General features: G+C 46.2%; 2 protein-coding genes and 1 pseudogene across 2 annotated transcripts; all 3 read left to right on the top strand.

Moving 5' to 3' along the window:
- The first annotated feature begins 17 nt into the window (after positions 1-17).
- On the top strand, positions 18-3672 carry LOC127296364 (protein EARLY-RESPONSIVE TO DEHYDRATION 7, chloroplastic). Its single transcript, XM_051326422.2, has 4 exons — positions 18-1039; positions 1922-2088; positions 2714-2798; positions 3183-3672. The coding sequence occupies exons 1-4, from the start codon at positions 54-56 to the stop codon at positions 3373-3375; spliced, it is 1431 nt and encodes a 476-aa protein (XP_051182382.1). The 5' UTR covers positions 18-53; the 3' UTR covers positions 3376-3672.
- A 1811-nt stretch (positions 3673-5483) lies between these two features.
- On the top strand, positions 5484-7563 carry LOC127296361 (putative pentatricopeptide repeat-containing protein At3g49142). Its single transcript, XM_051326421.1, has one exon. The coding sequence runs from the start codon at positions 5537-5539 to the stop codon at positions 7541-7543; it is 2007 nt and encodes a 668-aa protein (XP_051182381.1). The 5' UTR covers positions 5484-5536; the 3' UTR covers positions 7544-7563.
- Positions 7564-7660: 97 nt separating this feature from the next.
- LOC127296362 (BTB/POZ domain-containing protein POB1-like) lies at positions 7661-11548 on the top strand (annotated as a pseudogene).
- Positions 11549-16841: the final 5293 nt, after the last annotated feature.

Here is a 16841-nt window from a genome sequence, read left to right as displayed (position 1 = left end):
TTGTTCGATCCCCTCTCTCGAATCCGTGACACGACACCGGCAGCCAATCCGCCATGGCGTCCGCCTCAAAGCAGCAGCAGAGCCTCTACCCGGAGGTGCCCCAGTCCCACCCCGACCACAACACCCCCTTCAACTCCAAGCCCGCCGCCGCCACCGGCGCCGGCGCGGGCGACTCGCTCTACCCCACCGTCAACCCCGACGAGCTCGCCGAGAACCTCTTCCCGGCCGACGCGGCCGAGGACGACGCGCCCGCCCCGCCCACCGTCGAGGAGACCCTCGTCGCCGTGCCCGGCGCGCAGCTCCACCTCGTGGACCCCGACCGCAGCCTCGACCTCGGCGCCGGCACGCTCTCCGTCGTGCGCCTGCGCCAGGGCGACCACGCCGTCGCCGTCCTCGCGCGCCTCACCCCCACCAAGACCTCCAAGTGGCGCGGCCTCCTCGGCCTCCTCGGCGGCAGCTCGTCCTCCAACGAGACCGTGCAGTGGCCGCTCGCCGGCGACGTCGCGGTCGTCAAGCTCGACGCGGGGCACTACTTCTTCTCGCTCCACGTCCCGCACACCGACCACCCCGACGACGCGGACGACGCCGAGTCTCCCGACGGCGAGACTGCCCTCAGCTACGGGCTCACCGTCGCCGGCAAAGGGCAGGAAAAGGTCCTGGAGGAGCTGGACGCGGTGCTCAAGGAGTACACCACCTTCTCCGTCAAGGAGGTCGACGCGGGGGCCAGCGGCAACGAGGTGATGGACACCAGGGCGGTTAGCGAGATCACGCCCGAGGAGGCCGCCGGGGACAAGAAGGAGATCATGGAGGAGCAGTCGGCGGCGTTCTGGACCACCATCGCGCCCAACGTCGACGACTACAGCTCGTCCGTCGCCAGGCTCATCGCCAAGGGCTCGGGGCAGCTGGTCAGGGGCATCATCTGGTGCGGGGACATCACTGCTGGGGGCATCAAATGCGGGGAGGCCGTCTTGACCAAAGGCGCGGGGGCAAACGGGAAGCCTACGCAGGTCAAGCCCAGCTCACTCAGGAGGATGAAGAGGTATGGATCATGAACTTAATAATGCTCCACTGTTTGTTTTTATCTGCTTAATTCTATCCCATGCTATGTTGCGGAGCAGATCATATTGGATCTGGAACTTGATGAACTTGATGATGATTCACTTAATTCAGAAAGCTACTGTTCCTGTTAAGCTGTAGTCTTCATAAGTTGTTGGATGATTTAAAATTTAATGAGTGGATGATAAACTTTTTTGCAATAGTTGAATGATCTAGACAGTTATAGCTTTGAAGGATGTCATGTCAGCATACTAAGTGCTTCTTTTATTAGTATCCCATTCGCATGTCATAGTTCATCACTTGAATAGAATAAACAACAGAAAATATTACTTATGAAAATTACATAGTTTTCTTGACTAAGATTATGAAACACATAGTACGGAGTACCACTATTCAACAGAGCAGGGTCTTTGGTCAGACATGCTAGGTCTTTTGCTGTTCTCTTCCAATATCTCTGAAAGGACACAGATGCTTTTTTATGGTTATGCAAGGCAAATGTCACACTCAGATGTAGTAATCCTTCGCATTAATAGGACGGACATTCGTCTTTATTATGATGAATTGACCGCGAACTTAGCCAATGTTGCAAGTATCCATTCTTCCATAATTGCTTCCTATCCTGGAAGACACCTACCATCTCTTGATAACGACTGCCGGTTATATTTTGGCTAAGGCCCAAAGAACACCATTTCAGTGGCTAAGGGTTACATGTTCAACCAATTTGGATCCTTATCGAAGCATGTCTAACTAAACTGGCAGGCTACTCAATATATTCTCACGCTTTCTTAATTGAAAAATGCATGTGTACAAGTTCTACTTCTATTTTGACATTATGGCTTATGCATTTCTCTTCTGTATTCTGCAGAGCCAGAAGGATAACTCAAATGTCCAACAATGTGGCAAACTCAATCCTCTCAGGTGTTCTCAAGGTCTCGGGATTTGTTGCCAACACCTTGATCAACTCCAAACCTACCCGGAAGTTCTTTAAATTAATGCCTGGTGAAGTTATTCTTGCTTCACTCGACGGGTTCGGTAAGCTTTTGTCACTAGCTGTGCAATGTTACATTTGCTAAATTACAGCTGCTATCTATGCTGTTACAAAAGGATAGAATATTAGAGCAGCTAAGATATTAGATATTTTCTAGTTACTGGATTTCTAAGTTAGAAGTCTGGGTAATCTGTGATGGCTACTAAGGAACTATGGCGCTGTGATTCTGTTCCGAAACAAAATGGTTCTCACCGTATTGGATCTTGGATGGCTTGGATTAATATTCACAATTAACAAAGCACCAGATAGAATGAAATCATTTTTTCGATAAAATAGAATGAAATCATATTGTGACTTAACATCTCTTGGTTCTGCACTGCCAATATCCTAAGTATTCAGTGTATATTACAGAATGCACTGGGTTTGCATGTCTTGACTTCAAGTCTAAAACAGAGTGTTGATAGCTAATGTGAGAATTTAATAGTTCAACAGTAAGAAAGAGTGTTCTCTATGGTTTGGGTTCCCAAATACTAGATTGAATGCAAGCGCCCATAATGTTGGCCGCTATAAGATTCAATATATATCAAGCCACCTTTTAGGTTTGATATGTATAATTGATGCTGTATTACTTATTATTATTTGCTGATTCACACTAAATCAATGGTTCAGGTAAAGTATGTGATGCTGTTGAGGTGTCTGGCAAGAACGTGATGCAAACGTCTTCGGTTGTCACAACTTCAGTTGTAACACACAGGTAATGTACAACTGTTTTACAGTATGTGTGTACATAGTTCATTCCTTCGTATCAGAAGGCAGATACTTATGGATACACAAATGCATCTGCATTTCCTCATATTGCTTTCTTCATGACTGTAATGCCAAGCTTAATACCAACTTTTATCCAAGTGATAGCAGAGTACAAGGTAGCCTGCAGGCCAGAGAAACGAAACATAGTTGCAACAAATTCTCCATAACTAATAGGAGTCATAGATTATGTGACTGTTTCTTACTCTAGGGCCGTCTCCAAAATGAAAAATGAAAAGTGTTAGGTTCAGCAACTCTTCCTAAGCGCAATTTTGTGGCAGATAATTGTATGTGCTGCTTGTTGACGAGGTCCATAATCTTGTTCCTTTCACAGGTACGGTGACCAAGCAGGAGAGATAACACAGGACTACCTTCACGCCACGGGGAATGCTCTGGGAGTTGCATGGGCTGTCTTCAAGATCAGGAAGGCCTTCGACCCAAAGGGCCAGCTGAAGAAATCGTCCCTCGCGAGCTCAGCGGCGCACGCTGTGGCGAAACAATCAATCAGCCGGCAAAAGAAGAAGTAACCAGTCTCGTCTCTCCTTTGGTCGATGGCTCCACCGGCGCTGTGTATACTAGTAGTATGTTCACTTCTTGTCAAGTTTCTTGTGTGAGCTAGTTAGCTATCAGGTTTTAGTTGGGTGTAAGTACATCACCTGCCACTTGTGAGTATTGCCTCCGTTTGTGAGTTGTATTCGTCGCAAGAATGTCGTGGCTGTTGAGAACTTGAGATGTTCGTGTTGTATGTACAGTGATGTGTGCGTGAACATGCAAGATACTATGCGTTCACTTGTGAGTTGAGACATGTACGGAAAATCGTTTAACTGGTTGGGTTTTGAGTCGAGGGGAAGCACCTGGTCAGTTTATGAGGTGCAGTATAATTTGTGAACGTGCGTGGTTGCATTCTGTTTTCCGCCCATAACTTAGATCCCCTATTTTTTTTGCCCCATAAAACGCAAGTAGAGGGTCATGTATTTTACTTTCCATCGGCCGAAAACTCGTTCGAGATAGCATACCTCGTAAATCAGAATCCTACGGAATATTCTGTTTTCAGCGGCGGCGCGCGCGTGACTATGGCGAAAACGGTTGGGAATTCTGAAATGTCCGCGTGCCCTAGTTGAAATGGGATGAGGGGTTGGCCCTGTATTCAGCCTCCCGTCCCGTACAAGTAGGGGCGAAGAGCCACCCCGTAGCCAAAACTGTAAAAAATCAACGCGGGAGCCAATTTTACGGGGTCTGCTAGACGGCCGGGTAGATCCTTACCCCGTATATCGGCGGTTATTTTACGGGGTTGTGTCTTTTAGGGGGTCTGTTAGACATGCTCTTACTTGATGTGCCCCGCTAATCCATTCGGTACTTACACTGGAGATGCTCCCAGCATGAGTGTTGTTTACATTATTAGACAACTCCATATTCTCTTGTCCTTGGGTAGAATTCAGTTTCATTTCAATCGACTGTTGCTCAGAGGTATTTTTAGGTTTTTTTTTTTGATTTATAGGAAAATCATAGAAAGGGAAAAAATGTAGGATTGGGATGTCATGATTAGTTAAATCCTATAGAAAGACGCATTATGTTCGATTGTGCTAAATGGATTTTTTTATGAAATATGACATAATATTTTATTCCTATAGAATTTGCACTACAAGATTTTTATAGGAATAGTTTCTGTAAGATATGTTTCTATAAATCAAACAACTAGTATTGGAAAAATTTCTCATAGAATTTAACTCCTACACAACATAGTCCCTACAATGACAATCAAATAACATCAAAATGCATGTTCCCTACATATTTCTACAACTTATATCCTTTGACATTGTAACCAAGAAAGATGCACTTAACAGTTCTAACTCTAATTTTTATTACCTAACTAATGGAAGAGATAGGTCTACAAAAATAAACTAACTAGCGCATACCATATCGACTGGTACAACACTTGCAAGAAATTCATTTTGTAGTACCTACAGTACTCTCCAACCAAAAACCCTCAATTCTGAAGAATCTGCTGGTAATACTTGCCGTGTTTTAGTAAAAAAAGGGGGAAATTTTATTGATGGAAATAGGGATGGAAACGGACCAGATTATTTTCAAATAAATACGAATGTGAATAGGTATTTTGTTGAACAAATGTTGCTCGAATGCAGACGCATATAAGATGTTTACTAAATTCGAAATGGATACAAGTAACAAAATAATAGACTCGTGTCTTATAGTGAGTTAACCGTATAATAATATAATACACAATACTTCAAAATTCGATGATAAAAACATACATCTAACCAATTTATTAGTATTTTTTGGTTAAATAATTGTCATTATGATAGAATTAATGAAATATCCTACCAAAATTTTATTCGGATACGATATATCTATCTTTATATCCACATTTTGTTTAAAATTCAATATCAATATCACAATCAATTATGTATATGTAAAACGAATTTGGATATTTATTATGGAGTATCCATTTTCATGTTCATTCGGATTCGAATATTATCATAATCATTTTTAAAATTTTTAAACTTTAAATACGAATATATATCAAATAATTCCACTATCAGTTCCCCCCTCTGAAACGAACGCTAGAAACTTAGAATTAGCATCCAAAAACTATGGATCCGAGGCAGTACCTAAACCGAGATCCCGTGAGTCAAAGTGAAACTGCGCGCGCGCCGCCAAGAGACTTTGATGAACCTGTCGCGGAGGCGGAGCTTCCCCATGCACCTATTCCCGGCCGGCGGCCAGCACGCCCTCCTCCGGCTGGTGGACTCCTGCTGCTCCCCGGCGCACCTCTCCGCCGTCCGCGCCGCGCATGCGCGCCTCCTCCTCCTCCAGGACCCCTCCTCCCACCCGTCCCCCGCCGTCGCTCGCGTCAAGCTCATCCAGGCCTACGCCGCCTGCTCCGCGCTCCCGGCGGCCCGCGCCGTGCTCGCGTCCTCCCCGGACCGCACCAACGTGTTCTACAACGTCCTCCTCCGCGCGCTCACCAGGGCCGCCCTCCACCGCGACGCCCTCCTCCTCTTCGCCTCCATGCGGCCGCAGGGCGCCTCCTGCGCCCCCGACCACTACACCTACCCGCTCGCTCTCAAGTCCTGCGCGGCGTCGGGCAGCCTCCTGCTCGGCCTCCAGATCCACTCGTCCATCGCCAGGACCGGCCTCGTCGCGAACCTCTTCGTGGCGCACTCGGCGATCAGCATGTACGCGCGGTGCGGCCGCCCGGACGACGCTTACCAGATGTTCGGCGAAATGCCGCACCGGGATGTCGTTTCCTGGAACGCCATGATTTCCGGGTTCGCTCACGCGGGCTTGTTCGGCCGGGCCGTGGCGGTTCTCAGGGAGCTGGTGGCGCTGCAGTCTCCGAGGCCTGATGCTGGGACCATGGCGAGCATTCTGCCCGCCATGGGCGATGCCAAGCCAAAGGATATCACGTTCCTGAGGGGAGTGTTTGATGAGATGAGGTTTAGAGGACTCATCGCTTGGAATGCGATGCTTTCCATCTATGCTTTCAATGAGCTGCATGTTAAGGCCGTTGAGCTGTTCATGAGGATGGAGAAGGACGGGGTTGAGCCAGATGCGGTGACACTGGCGACTGTTCTTCCTTCCTGTGGAGAGGTCTCGGCGTTTTCGCTGGGGAAGAGAATCCATGAGATTATCAAGAGGAAAAAGATGTGCCCTAATATGCTGCTTGAGAATGCTCTCATGGACATGTACGCCAACTGTGGATCCTTGAAGGATGCCAGGGAGGTATTTGATTCCATGAGTGCGCGGGATGTGGTATCGTGGACTTCGATCATTTCTGCATATGGCACGCGTGGTCATGGGACGGAGGCCATCGACCTGTTTGAGGACATGCAAGGACAAGGTCTGGAACCGGATTCCATTGCCTTTGTTTCTGTTCTTGCAGCATGTAGCCATGCTGGCCTTTTGGAAGCTGGAAAGCGATATTTTGATTGCATGACTAGCAGATATCGGATAACACCAGGAGTAGAGCACTATACTTGTATGGTGGACCTTCTTGGGCGTGCAGGAAGTATAAGCGAGGCATATGATTTCATCATGGCGATGCCTATCGAGCCAAATGAGAGAGTCTGGGGAGCCTTATTAGGAGCTTGTCGGATTCACTCGAATATGGACATTGGTTTGTTGGCAGCAGACAGTTTGTTCAGGCTGGTACCCAAACAGTCGGGATACTATGTGCTATTATCGAATATTTATGCTAGGGCTGGGAGATGGGCTGATGTTAACTCAGTGAGAAGTGTCATGGCAAGCAAAGGTATCAAGAAATTGCGTGGTGGTAGCAATGTGGAGATAGGGGATCAGGTTCACACATTTCATGTTGGTGATAGATCTCATCCACAATCGGAAATGATATACGAGAAGTTGGATGAGTTGTTAGGAAGGATCAGGGGAATGGGTTATAACCCAGAAGTTGAGGGCGCGCTTCATGATGTTGAAGAGGAAGACAAGGAGGGCCATCTTTCAGTGCACAGCGAAAAGTTGGCTATTGCATTTGTTCTGATAAACACTAGTCCAGGGACACCTATTAGGATAACACTGAATCTTAGAACATGTAGTGATTGCCATCATGCTGCAAAGCTCATCTCAAAAATCACAGATAGAGAGATTATCCTCAAAGACATCAATAGGTTCCACCATATTGTACAAGGAGTTTGCTCATGTGGAGACTACTGGTAACATAGTATATGATTATCAAACGGTGCATTCGTAACTTCGGGTCGCATTGATTAACTAGGAAAACAAAAGCCTTGGTAGAAAGATTGAAATTTCTGTCTTTAACTTGTGTGGTTTCTGGGTTGACTGGGAGGGCAATTATATGTGCAAAATTTCTCACATAAATGTAACATACATGTGCTTTTCGTATCCGTTCCGTCATGCAGGATTGATCTTCCTTCTCATAGCAAGATGTATCAGGAACCACGCGAATCGGTTGTACAGCTTTGGCCTCTACTTGCAAGTCCGATAGAACTTAACATATGTGATGCTGGAGTATGAGTTTGCCGCAAGGACAAAATTACCGCGAAATTTATGAGCAGGTTTGAGATAAGTGCGCCTTCACTGGTGATTTGAAGGTTGGATGAGATGGCGTCTTTAATATTGCAATGTCAATTTCATTGCTGACTACGGCCTCTTCATCGATGGCGTGCTACATATAAGAGCTGTCGGAATAGCAAACTTGATATCTTACTCTACCAAGTTATAGTTTTGATACCAATCCAGAGGCCTAATCATGGCCCTGATCCCAGCGTGTTGCTTCATCATGACCTGCTCTTGTCATGTCTAAGATAAGATAGCAAGTCAGTGTTATGTGTTTGAGCGCGTTTGTCCTCTGTTCCTTTTGATGAACCACTGTATAAATACCTACCTTACGATGTCCTATCGTTGTTGCAGTTGGATTGTGATATTGTAGCGTTTGGTGTGCTCCATGCTGATGTATCCCAGTTTGCTCTCTTTTCTTTTATTATCTGATAAACCTAGCTATTAGTGGAGTCAGGACATACGCGTTGTATATTTTTATCATGAAATCATTCTTTTCTTGGATTTTGTTCCAGATTCACTGAGGGCCTTCCATGAAGACATAAGTTTGGTACTGGCACAATCTGCTGATCAAAGGTAGCCATTGGTTGCATGTTTTCTCCATACACAGATATCCTATTTCCTCTTTATCTACTTGAAGAATTTGCTTCTGCTACTAGTTGCTTGTGTGGTGTGGAATACACTATTTCACTAGATAACATATAACAGTATAAGACATTTGTTCGGATGATGTTATACCAAATTCTAATAGGATCCTTGGGTTAACATGTACAATTACCTTACTCAGTGAGCTGCAAGCTTGCTTAGATTGCAGAAGGCATCTAAATGACTTCAATTTCCTTGATGTTATTTTATACATTTTACTGTATTTATGAAGATTGAATACACTATTTCACCAGATAACAGCATAACACATTGTGCGGACGATGTCATACAAAATTCTGATAGGATCCTTGAGGTAACATTTATAGTTACCTTGCTCAGTGAGCTGCAAGCATGCTTAGATTGCAGGATGCATCTAAATTACTTCAGTTTCTTTGATGTTACTTTATACATTTTACTGTATCTATGAAGATTTATTACATGATTCTGCACCCATAGAAGAACAGAGTGTTCCAAATATTTTAGCAAGAAAACCCCTCTGATTCTATTCTGTACCTTCTACATTTCCCAACTTATCTTTTATTTCATGATCTTCAACATTTTGCAGGTAATATGGACAGACTATTGACTCTTCTTCAACCAATTTGGGTACACCTGTTTTACAAGTAAAGACAATTTATATCAGTACGGCAATTCTTGCTGCAAGAAGTCCTTTCTTTCTCAAGGTAGTTCTGATAACCTTGCAAATGCATTTGTTCTATTGTCAGTTCACGATTGCTAATAAGGCTTCATGTTTCTTAGCTTTTCTCAAATGGCATGAAAGAGTCTGATCGGATGCATCCAACACTTAGGATTGCTGATTTAGGTATGTGATAACTCAATTGCAACATTCTTCCTCTCTGATAACTGTTTGTAACTTGCTATTATGACTGCCATACTATTTCCAAAATCTCTCAAAATAAAAAACATAATTGTTCATAGCAAATAAATGCTCACGTTTCGAGTTTGTACCACTCCTTTTTGCATGTGATAAAGAAATTGTTTCTTCTCACATATATAGCTTTTCTCAATACTGCAGGTTAATAGTGAAATTTGAATAATCACTTACTTTCACTTTTTTGTTTATTTTATTATTGAATTATTTTCTTAGTCCTTATGCTGTTTTGCTTTGTTTTCGCTCTACTTGGAACAGAGGAAAATTCCCTTATGGAGCTTTTGAGCTTTATGTACAATGGAAAGTTGACAGCAACTGATCCCATTCTTCTGCTCGACATCTTGATGGCTGCTGATAAGTTTGAGGTTCTTTCTTGCATGAGGCACTGCAGTCAGTTGCTCACAAGCTTGCCTATGACAACAGAATCTGCACTGCTTTACCTAGAGCATCCATACTCCATTTCAATGGCTGCTGAAGTTCAGGCATTGACAGATGCAGCCAAGGAATTCCTTGCCAATAAATACAGGGATTTAGCTGAGTGAGTCATCTCTATTTGATGTATTCACCTTTTCTTTACTGAGAGAAGTGCATACGTTGTTGTCACACTATCATGTATGAAGTGCACTCAGGGCATGTCTGTCTCATTTCAGGTTTGAAGATGAAATGATGAACTTACCACTTGCTGGTATCGAAGCCATCTTCGGAAGTAGTGGCCAACAGGTGGAATCTGAAAATTCCATATTGGACTTCTTGTTTGAGTGGTCATGTGCGTGGTACCCAAAGTTGGAGGACAGACATAAGATCTTGAGTTCTCGCTTAACTTCCGCTGGTGCGGTTCAGTCATGTCTTATAGGACACTGCGGGATATTCTAACATGCACTGATAACTATGCAGACCTTGAACAAGTAGCTAAGTGTATCACTGAGGTGCTTATGTACAGAGCTTACCCAGCATACCAGCAAGGTCCTTTTACAGCCGATGCAACAACCCGTTGACAATTTGCAGAGCGAGCTTACAAGGCCAAACCTGTGAAAGTGGTTGCGTTTGATCGACCTAGCCCACTGGTTAGTGTACTTGGATCTAAAGCGTGATGAATGCTCTGGACTCTTCCTGTCAGGAGATATCAGCTTGCACCCATTCTATGTTGCATTGCAGGGCATGGATTTCGTCTGGTGGCAGCCTGCAAAATGCATGAGGACAATAACTTTTACTGCTTTGACCTTTACTTGCAGATGGACTGGGACCTGAAGTGCTCAAAGTGTGTCACATTAGACTATGAGTTTGCTGCAAGAAGAAAACCGTCAGGGAAATTTGCCAGCCTGTTTAAAGATGCGTACACCTTTGACGATGGATGGGGCATGGATGCGGTGATCTCTTTGAGACTCCATGGTCAAATTTTTTTTAGGGGGATGGAGGGGGACTTACAGACTTGATGATATGATATCTCACTCAGCAGAGTTAGGTGGTGTGTGCAGTATCAGCCACTTCAGTAGGATTTCAGTTATGTCCTCTGAGTTTGTTGGTTTACTGGGAATGTTGGCAGCAGGGAGTTTTTGTTACTTTTCGCTTCTGTCTGCGGTCCGTTAGTTTTGTGTCTGCTGGAAATTTGCCTCCTGAATGATGCAAGGAATTGATTTTTTTGGATAAAGATGCAAGGAATTGATGGAGGCTCTTACATTGAAAGTTAGCTATGCTGCTGTGGATTTCGGCCCTGCAAGCAACACAGTGAACTGCAGCTGCATGAAGCTTGAATCCCTAGGAGGCATTATATAGTGTAGCTGAATCCTGAAGCTTTTGATTTAGATAAAATGCTGTACAGTATTGTTAGCGTGCTTTATAATGTACTTGGATAAGATACAATCATAAAATACACATGGCCGCATGTTGACTACGAAATTCCTAACTCTTGTATATTTTTGCGGTGTGTAAGCCTAACAAGTGTTTCATCCTACAATCAGTAACCTGAAACTTCTTGTAGCTCAAAGAATTGAGTAGCTGCTCATCACCTTAGCTTCAGCCATTAGCAGTTCATACTGATTCATGATTTGGTTTCACCATATTGAAGGGTTTTGCCGGGCAATCAAATCTAAAAACTGGGTTTGGATTCAGTTTCGTGTCTGTGGAAGCCTAACAGGCTACGTTTTCTAGATCGCCTATCAACTGAATTTCCCATCATTTCAGGATTTCGGTGACTGCGCATCATTTGCATTCACTGTGTGGCTCATAGGGTAATTAAAAGGGCAGAAACATGGTCTTGCATTCCGCGTTAGCGTTTACCAGTTTTCTTTTTGACCCATTAAGGATAGTTACTGAATCACGAGAGTACAACATACTAGAGTGTTTATACTAAACCCAAATCTCTGACTTTAAAGAAAAAAAAAATCAGTATTAGAGATTTTACATGTCAAATTAGATTAAGGGCCAATGACCCTCTATAAAAAGAATGTTCAACAAATTTATGTTTTATTCAAGGTCTGCCAATTTGTAGATCATTTTTTTCTTCGTTAACACGATTTAACGATCACACATCCAAATAACATAGGCGGACAATGGACCAAAAATTTCTATATAACACAAAAAAAATACTCAAGTTGTAACAAGTTTTTTCACTCTTTTATATCAGCTTCACATGTAACATTCAACTGCGAGTATCTCGAGAACCAGCCTGTGGTTGGATGGTTAGGAGGGCAGTGGCACCCCCAACCCACCAGAGTTCAAATCCCAGATTTGACACTTTGGTGTCTCATAAAGACGGAATATTTAGTTCTTCGATGCAGTATTTTGGAGGTGCTCATAGGGGTAGGGTGTGCGTGCGTGCGTTCATAGGGGTGAGTGTGTGCGCGTATGTATGAGCGTCTTTGATTGTACTGTGTTTCGCAAAAAAAAAAAAAACTGCGAGTATCTCTCATTTTATTCTGTCAGATGAATCGATGATTCCAAATGGTTTATAGTTCACCGTTGTATTCTGAACAGTTTTTTGAGCTTAGGGGTGAAACTTGTACCAAATCAGAGGCAATGGTTGTAAAGTGAACTTTGGTTCCGGGTAAAAAAAAAGAGTGAACTTTGGGACAAGTTCGGGGAGGGAGGGGTGAATTTGACCTCTAAATATGTCAGAAAAAATGCAAAAGCACCACTAATCGTGCGGATAGCCAATATCCCTCCCATGCTCGAATTCCGTCTGCGTTTGGATGCATAGAAAGTAGGCGTGGAATTGGAATTTGACCCAATTCTGCAAATTCTGCCGTTTGAACTGTCATCGGAATTGATATGTGGAAAGATGACTATATTCCGAGCACCCCCACCTCCCGTGCAAAAAGAGCGGCCCAACTTTTCGAGGTCTCACCCTCGGAAAGGCTCGGAAAAGTTGCGTCTGCCCCGCCCATCTCCCTCCCTGCACGACTGCCCCGCCCAGCCTCCCTCCCGTCCTCCTCGCGCCCGTAGCCGTCTCCCTCCTCGCGGCCTCCGCTGACTCGACCCTACCCCGCCTCCCTCCAGCTCCCTCCTGTCCTCCTCGCGCTCCGGCTCCCTCCCGTCTCCCTCCTCGCGGCCGCCACCGACTCGCCCCTGCGCCCACCGCCGCATGCCCTGCGCACGCCGCCGACTCCCTCCTAGCGCCCGCCGCCGACTCGCCTCGGTGCCCTTCTCCCCTACGCACCCCTCGTCCGGCCCAGCTCCGGCGAGCCCCTCATCAGGCCCTGCACCGGCGAGCCCCTCAGCCGGCCCTACTCCGGCGAGCCCCTCAGCCGGCCAAATTGATTCCAACCCCAAATTCCAAAACACATCCAAACAATAGAATCGAATTAGAAGCCAATTACTTTCAATCTCGGGTTTGGAATCTTAGTACAATTCAATTCCATGCCAACTTTCTATGCATCCAAACACAGAGTGTGAGGACACCGTGCGGCTCATAGGAATAGGGTGCAGAATGCCAGAATTAGACTTCTACTCCTCGTACACGTTCACCAGTTTTTAGAATTCTCAATTCGCCATGGATAATTATGAATCATGAGAGTGCCCATACTTAGAGTGTTTAACTAAATTCAAATCTCTAATTTTAAAGAAAATAGTCAATGCCAGAAGTCCTCAATTTTAAATTAGATTGGAGCCAACTATCCTCTGCATATACAATCTTCAACAATTTAGCGTTCTATTCAAGGTCGGCTAATTTGCAACTCTTCAAGTGTTTGAATAAAACTATTTGGCGATCACATGTCTAATAATAACATGGGGGACACTGGACCTGAATTACTATGCAACACTGTAAATATTCAAGTTGTATGTAACAAATTCATTCGCTTGTTTATCTCTCGCCTACCTGTAATATTCAACTGAGTACTTTTGTCAGGTGCATCATCCAAGTGACCATTTAACTGGAGCACATGGTTGTACATGCTTGAAAAGTTCTTTTGCACACACACATTTATATATAGGATACACTGCTTCCTGCTGTGTTCACTACAAATAAACAATGATCTTTGCTCTTCCTCTGCAACATGTAGTGGAAATGCGTGCATTCGGAAATCGGAAGGCCGTGGGGAATGGGTGTGATGCGGGGTGGCCTTTGGACACCTACGCCTCAAGACCAACAAGTGCAGTCCCGCCTATCATCGACGCTACATCATGGTCAAGGAGTCCTCTAAGTGGACCAACAACACAAACCCCCACCATATATGTCAAGGTGAACTCTTTCCTCTCGACACTCGACCTCGTCAATACCTTGGATGGAATGCTACCTCATGTCGGTGTGTTAATGTCATTAGGTACAAGAGTCATCGAGGAACCGGAGAGAAGGAACTCCCATGGTGCAAGGAAGAAGAAGGAACGAGAGGAAGGAAGAAGGAAGTAAGAGGAAGAAGGGGCGAGAGGAGGAAGGCCGGCCGGCCCCAGGGCCGGTCAACCGGGCCCCAGGGCGGCTCACCCGGCCCCAGGGCCGGTCTGACCGGGCCCCTGACCGGCCTGGCCGGTTTTCGACCGGAACATCGACCGGTGCCATCCGGAAGCAATCCCGGGGCTCCCGAAGCCCCGCTCGGTCACCGTCCGGCCCAGAATCCGGTTTGGACCGGATGGGCCGGTCCCAGACCCGGTCCAACCGGTCATGTGACCGGATTTCACGGGTTTGACCCCACCAACTTGTACCCGTTCGACCCGAGCTGCCTTGTATGCCTATATAAGCACCCCGGTCGCCCCCTTACCTCTTTAGACAAGATTTAGGCTTAGAGATGACTTTCAGCTTTGTCTCCCTAGGGTTTCATCCCCTTTGTATCAAGGCTACCCTTGTTGGATGTTGGATTTGGTGTGTGAGATTCTAGTGCTACCCACTCTCTCTCCCACTCCTAGATTCATCTCCTTCACCGATCTCTCACCGGGAATTCTACCTCGCGTCTCTTCCGGGTGATTTTACTGGCGTGGTCCATCGAGCCACGGGGGTAAGTATCGGTTGTATCGGGTTAGCGTGCGTGCGTGAGTTCCTTGTGTTCTTCGTGTCCTTCGCGCTCTCCCTCTCCTTCCCCTTTGGATTTCGGGTCAATCGCGAGATCGGGCCACAAACGGGGTCTTAGACCACATCATATGGTATCAGCAGCCTTTGGTTTCCGCGGATTTGACCCTCCACCCACCCAATTTCGTCTCAATTTTTTTTCCAAAAAATAGCCCTAATTTGCCTTTGGACGGATCTACGATTTCGTTGCGTTTTGAGTGGTTTTGGTCCATGGATTTGATGTTGTTGTGCTTGATCTACTATTTCCCCAACTTTTAGCGCCCATTTCCATCGTTTCCCTTCGATTTGGATCGATTTGGATGAGTTTGGCTCAAGAACAGGAGAGAGAAAACGCGCGATCCGGTTGAAATCCGGTCAACCGGGCGGCAGACCGGACCGGCCAGCCCAGAACCCGGTCAACCGGGCGGCAGACCGGGCGCCAACCGGGCGGCAGACCGGCCCGGCCGGCCCAGAACCCGGTCAACCGGGCGGCAGACCGGCCAGGCCGGCCCAGGAGTCGGTCAACCGGGCCCCAGGCCGGGCGCCACGCCACCAACTCCCCCGCCGACCACCGCCACCCCCTCCACCGCCGGCAAACACCGCAACCACCCCCAAACCATTGGGAAACACCACCGCGGCTCCACAACCACCGCCGCAACCGCAAGAGCATCGACACCACCCACCACCGGCATACCACCGCCACCACCGCCAAGCTACTTTGACCCTTTTCTTCCGCTATCTTGTGTTTGCTTGTTCCGGTTTGAGTGCCTTGTTTGTGAAACTAACCCGCAGCTCCGAAGCAAGCGACGACATCCGAGGCACCCCGAACTTGCAACCGTACTCTTGACATCACCGCCATCATCGCAAGTTGTGTGTTCCGACACCGCCTAACATTTTCATCTAGGTATAACTTGCATTCCCCTTGTAACCCCTCTTCTTTTGCGATCTATCCTATCGAGCATTGCTTATTGAGTGTTGCGAGACATTGCACGTGGCCCCGATTGTGAGGTGTGTGTGTAGTGTGGAGTCAAGCTTATAAGCAAAACTCATGTGGCAAAATAGCAAAAGCGAGCTAACGCTAACATAGAGCGAGAAAAAGAAAGAAAAGCACAAAAAGAGTGCAAGTGCCATCATACATACAAAAGAGTGCAAGTGCCACCATAGATACAAAAGAGTGCAAGTGCCACCGTATACAAAAGAGTCACAAGCTTGTAAGCAAAAGAGAGAAGAGAAGAGAGGCCGCGTGTGAATCTTGTTGTCTCTCCGTTTGCAACCAAAGCTTTGCCTCTCCTTGTGTTAGTGTGACACCGAGCACCCTTACATACACTTTTCCGCTCATTCCTTGGTCGCACTAACCCCGTTCATCTCGTGTGTGCGTTCCATACCTTTTTCCGTGTTTATAGTGATCATCGCTTTGACATTTGATTTTTGGATTTCACCCACTCTTGACAATACACTTCATTTTGGATTTCGTCTTTTGGCTTTCCACCACACTCACCTACCACCATATTTGCTAGCTTTTGCGTGTGTTTTTGTGTGAGTGCCCGATACAATTGTTCTAACTCTCGGTTTGTTGGATCACCCCAATCTTGTCATACCACGGTAAGGTTGCGAGGTAGTGTTCTTCCACTAACATACACCATATACATACCATCGTGCTAACATGGATAGCGAAGATGAGGATACGGAGGAGTACATGGAGCACTTCGAGGAGGATACCTCCTCAAGCACCGCGGATGTGGAGGAACATGTGGAGCTCGACACCGACTATGGCTCCGCGAGCATCGCCAACATGACCGACATCGACTATGGCTCCGCGAGCATCACCGACATAACCGACATCGAGGAGCTCTACATCGACAATGGCTCCTCAAGCATGGATGACATGGTGGAGCAACGCCACGACTACGACATCGACGACAGGG

This window comes from Lolium perenne, chromosome 4 (genome assembly GCF_019359855.2).
Source record: "Lolium perenne isolate Kyuss_39 chromosome 4, Kyuss_2.0, whole genome shotgun sequence".
Taxonomy (NCBI): domain Eukaryota; kingdom Viridiplantae; phylum Streptophyta; class Magnoliopsida; order Poales; family Poaceae; genus Lolium; species Lolium perenne.
Note: the sequence above shows the minus strand (reverse complement) of the source record. Positions and strands in the feature narration are given on the sequence as shown.

Bases quoted from the DNA above. Each gene is read 5' to 3' on its own strand.
- LOC127296364 (XM_051326422.2), top strand. From the start codon at position 54: ATGGCGTCCGCCTCAAAGCAGCAGCAGAGCCTCTACCCGGAGGTGCCC. The intron at 2,089-2,713 runs GTAAGCTTTTGT...TCAATGGTTCAG, and splicing joins TGCTTCACTCGACGGGTTCG to GTAAAGTATGTGATGCTGTT. The intron at 2,799-3,182 runs GTAATGTACAAC...TTCCTTTCACAG, and splicing joins ACTTCAGTTGTAACACACAG to GTACGGTGACCAAGCAGGAG.
- LOC127296361 (XM_051326421.1), top strand. From the start codon at position 5,537: ATGAACCTGTCGCGGAGGCGGAGCTTCCCCATGCACCTATTCCCGGCC.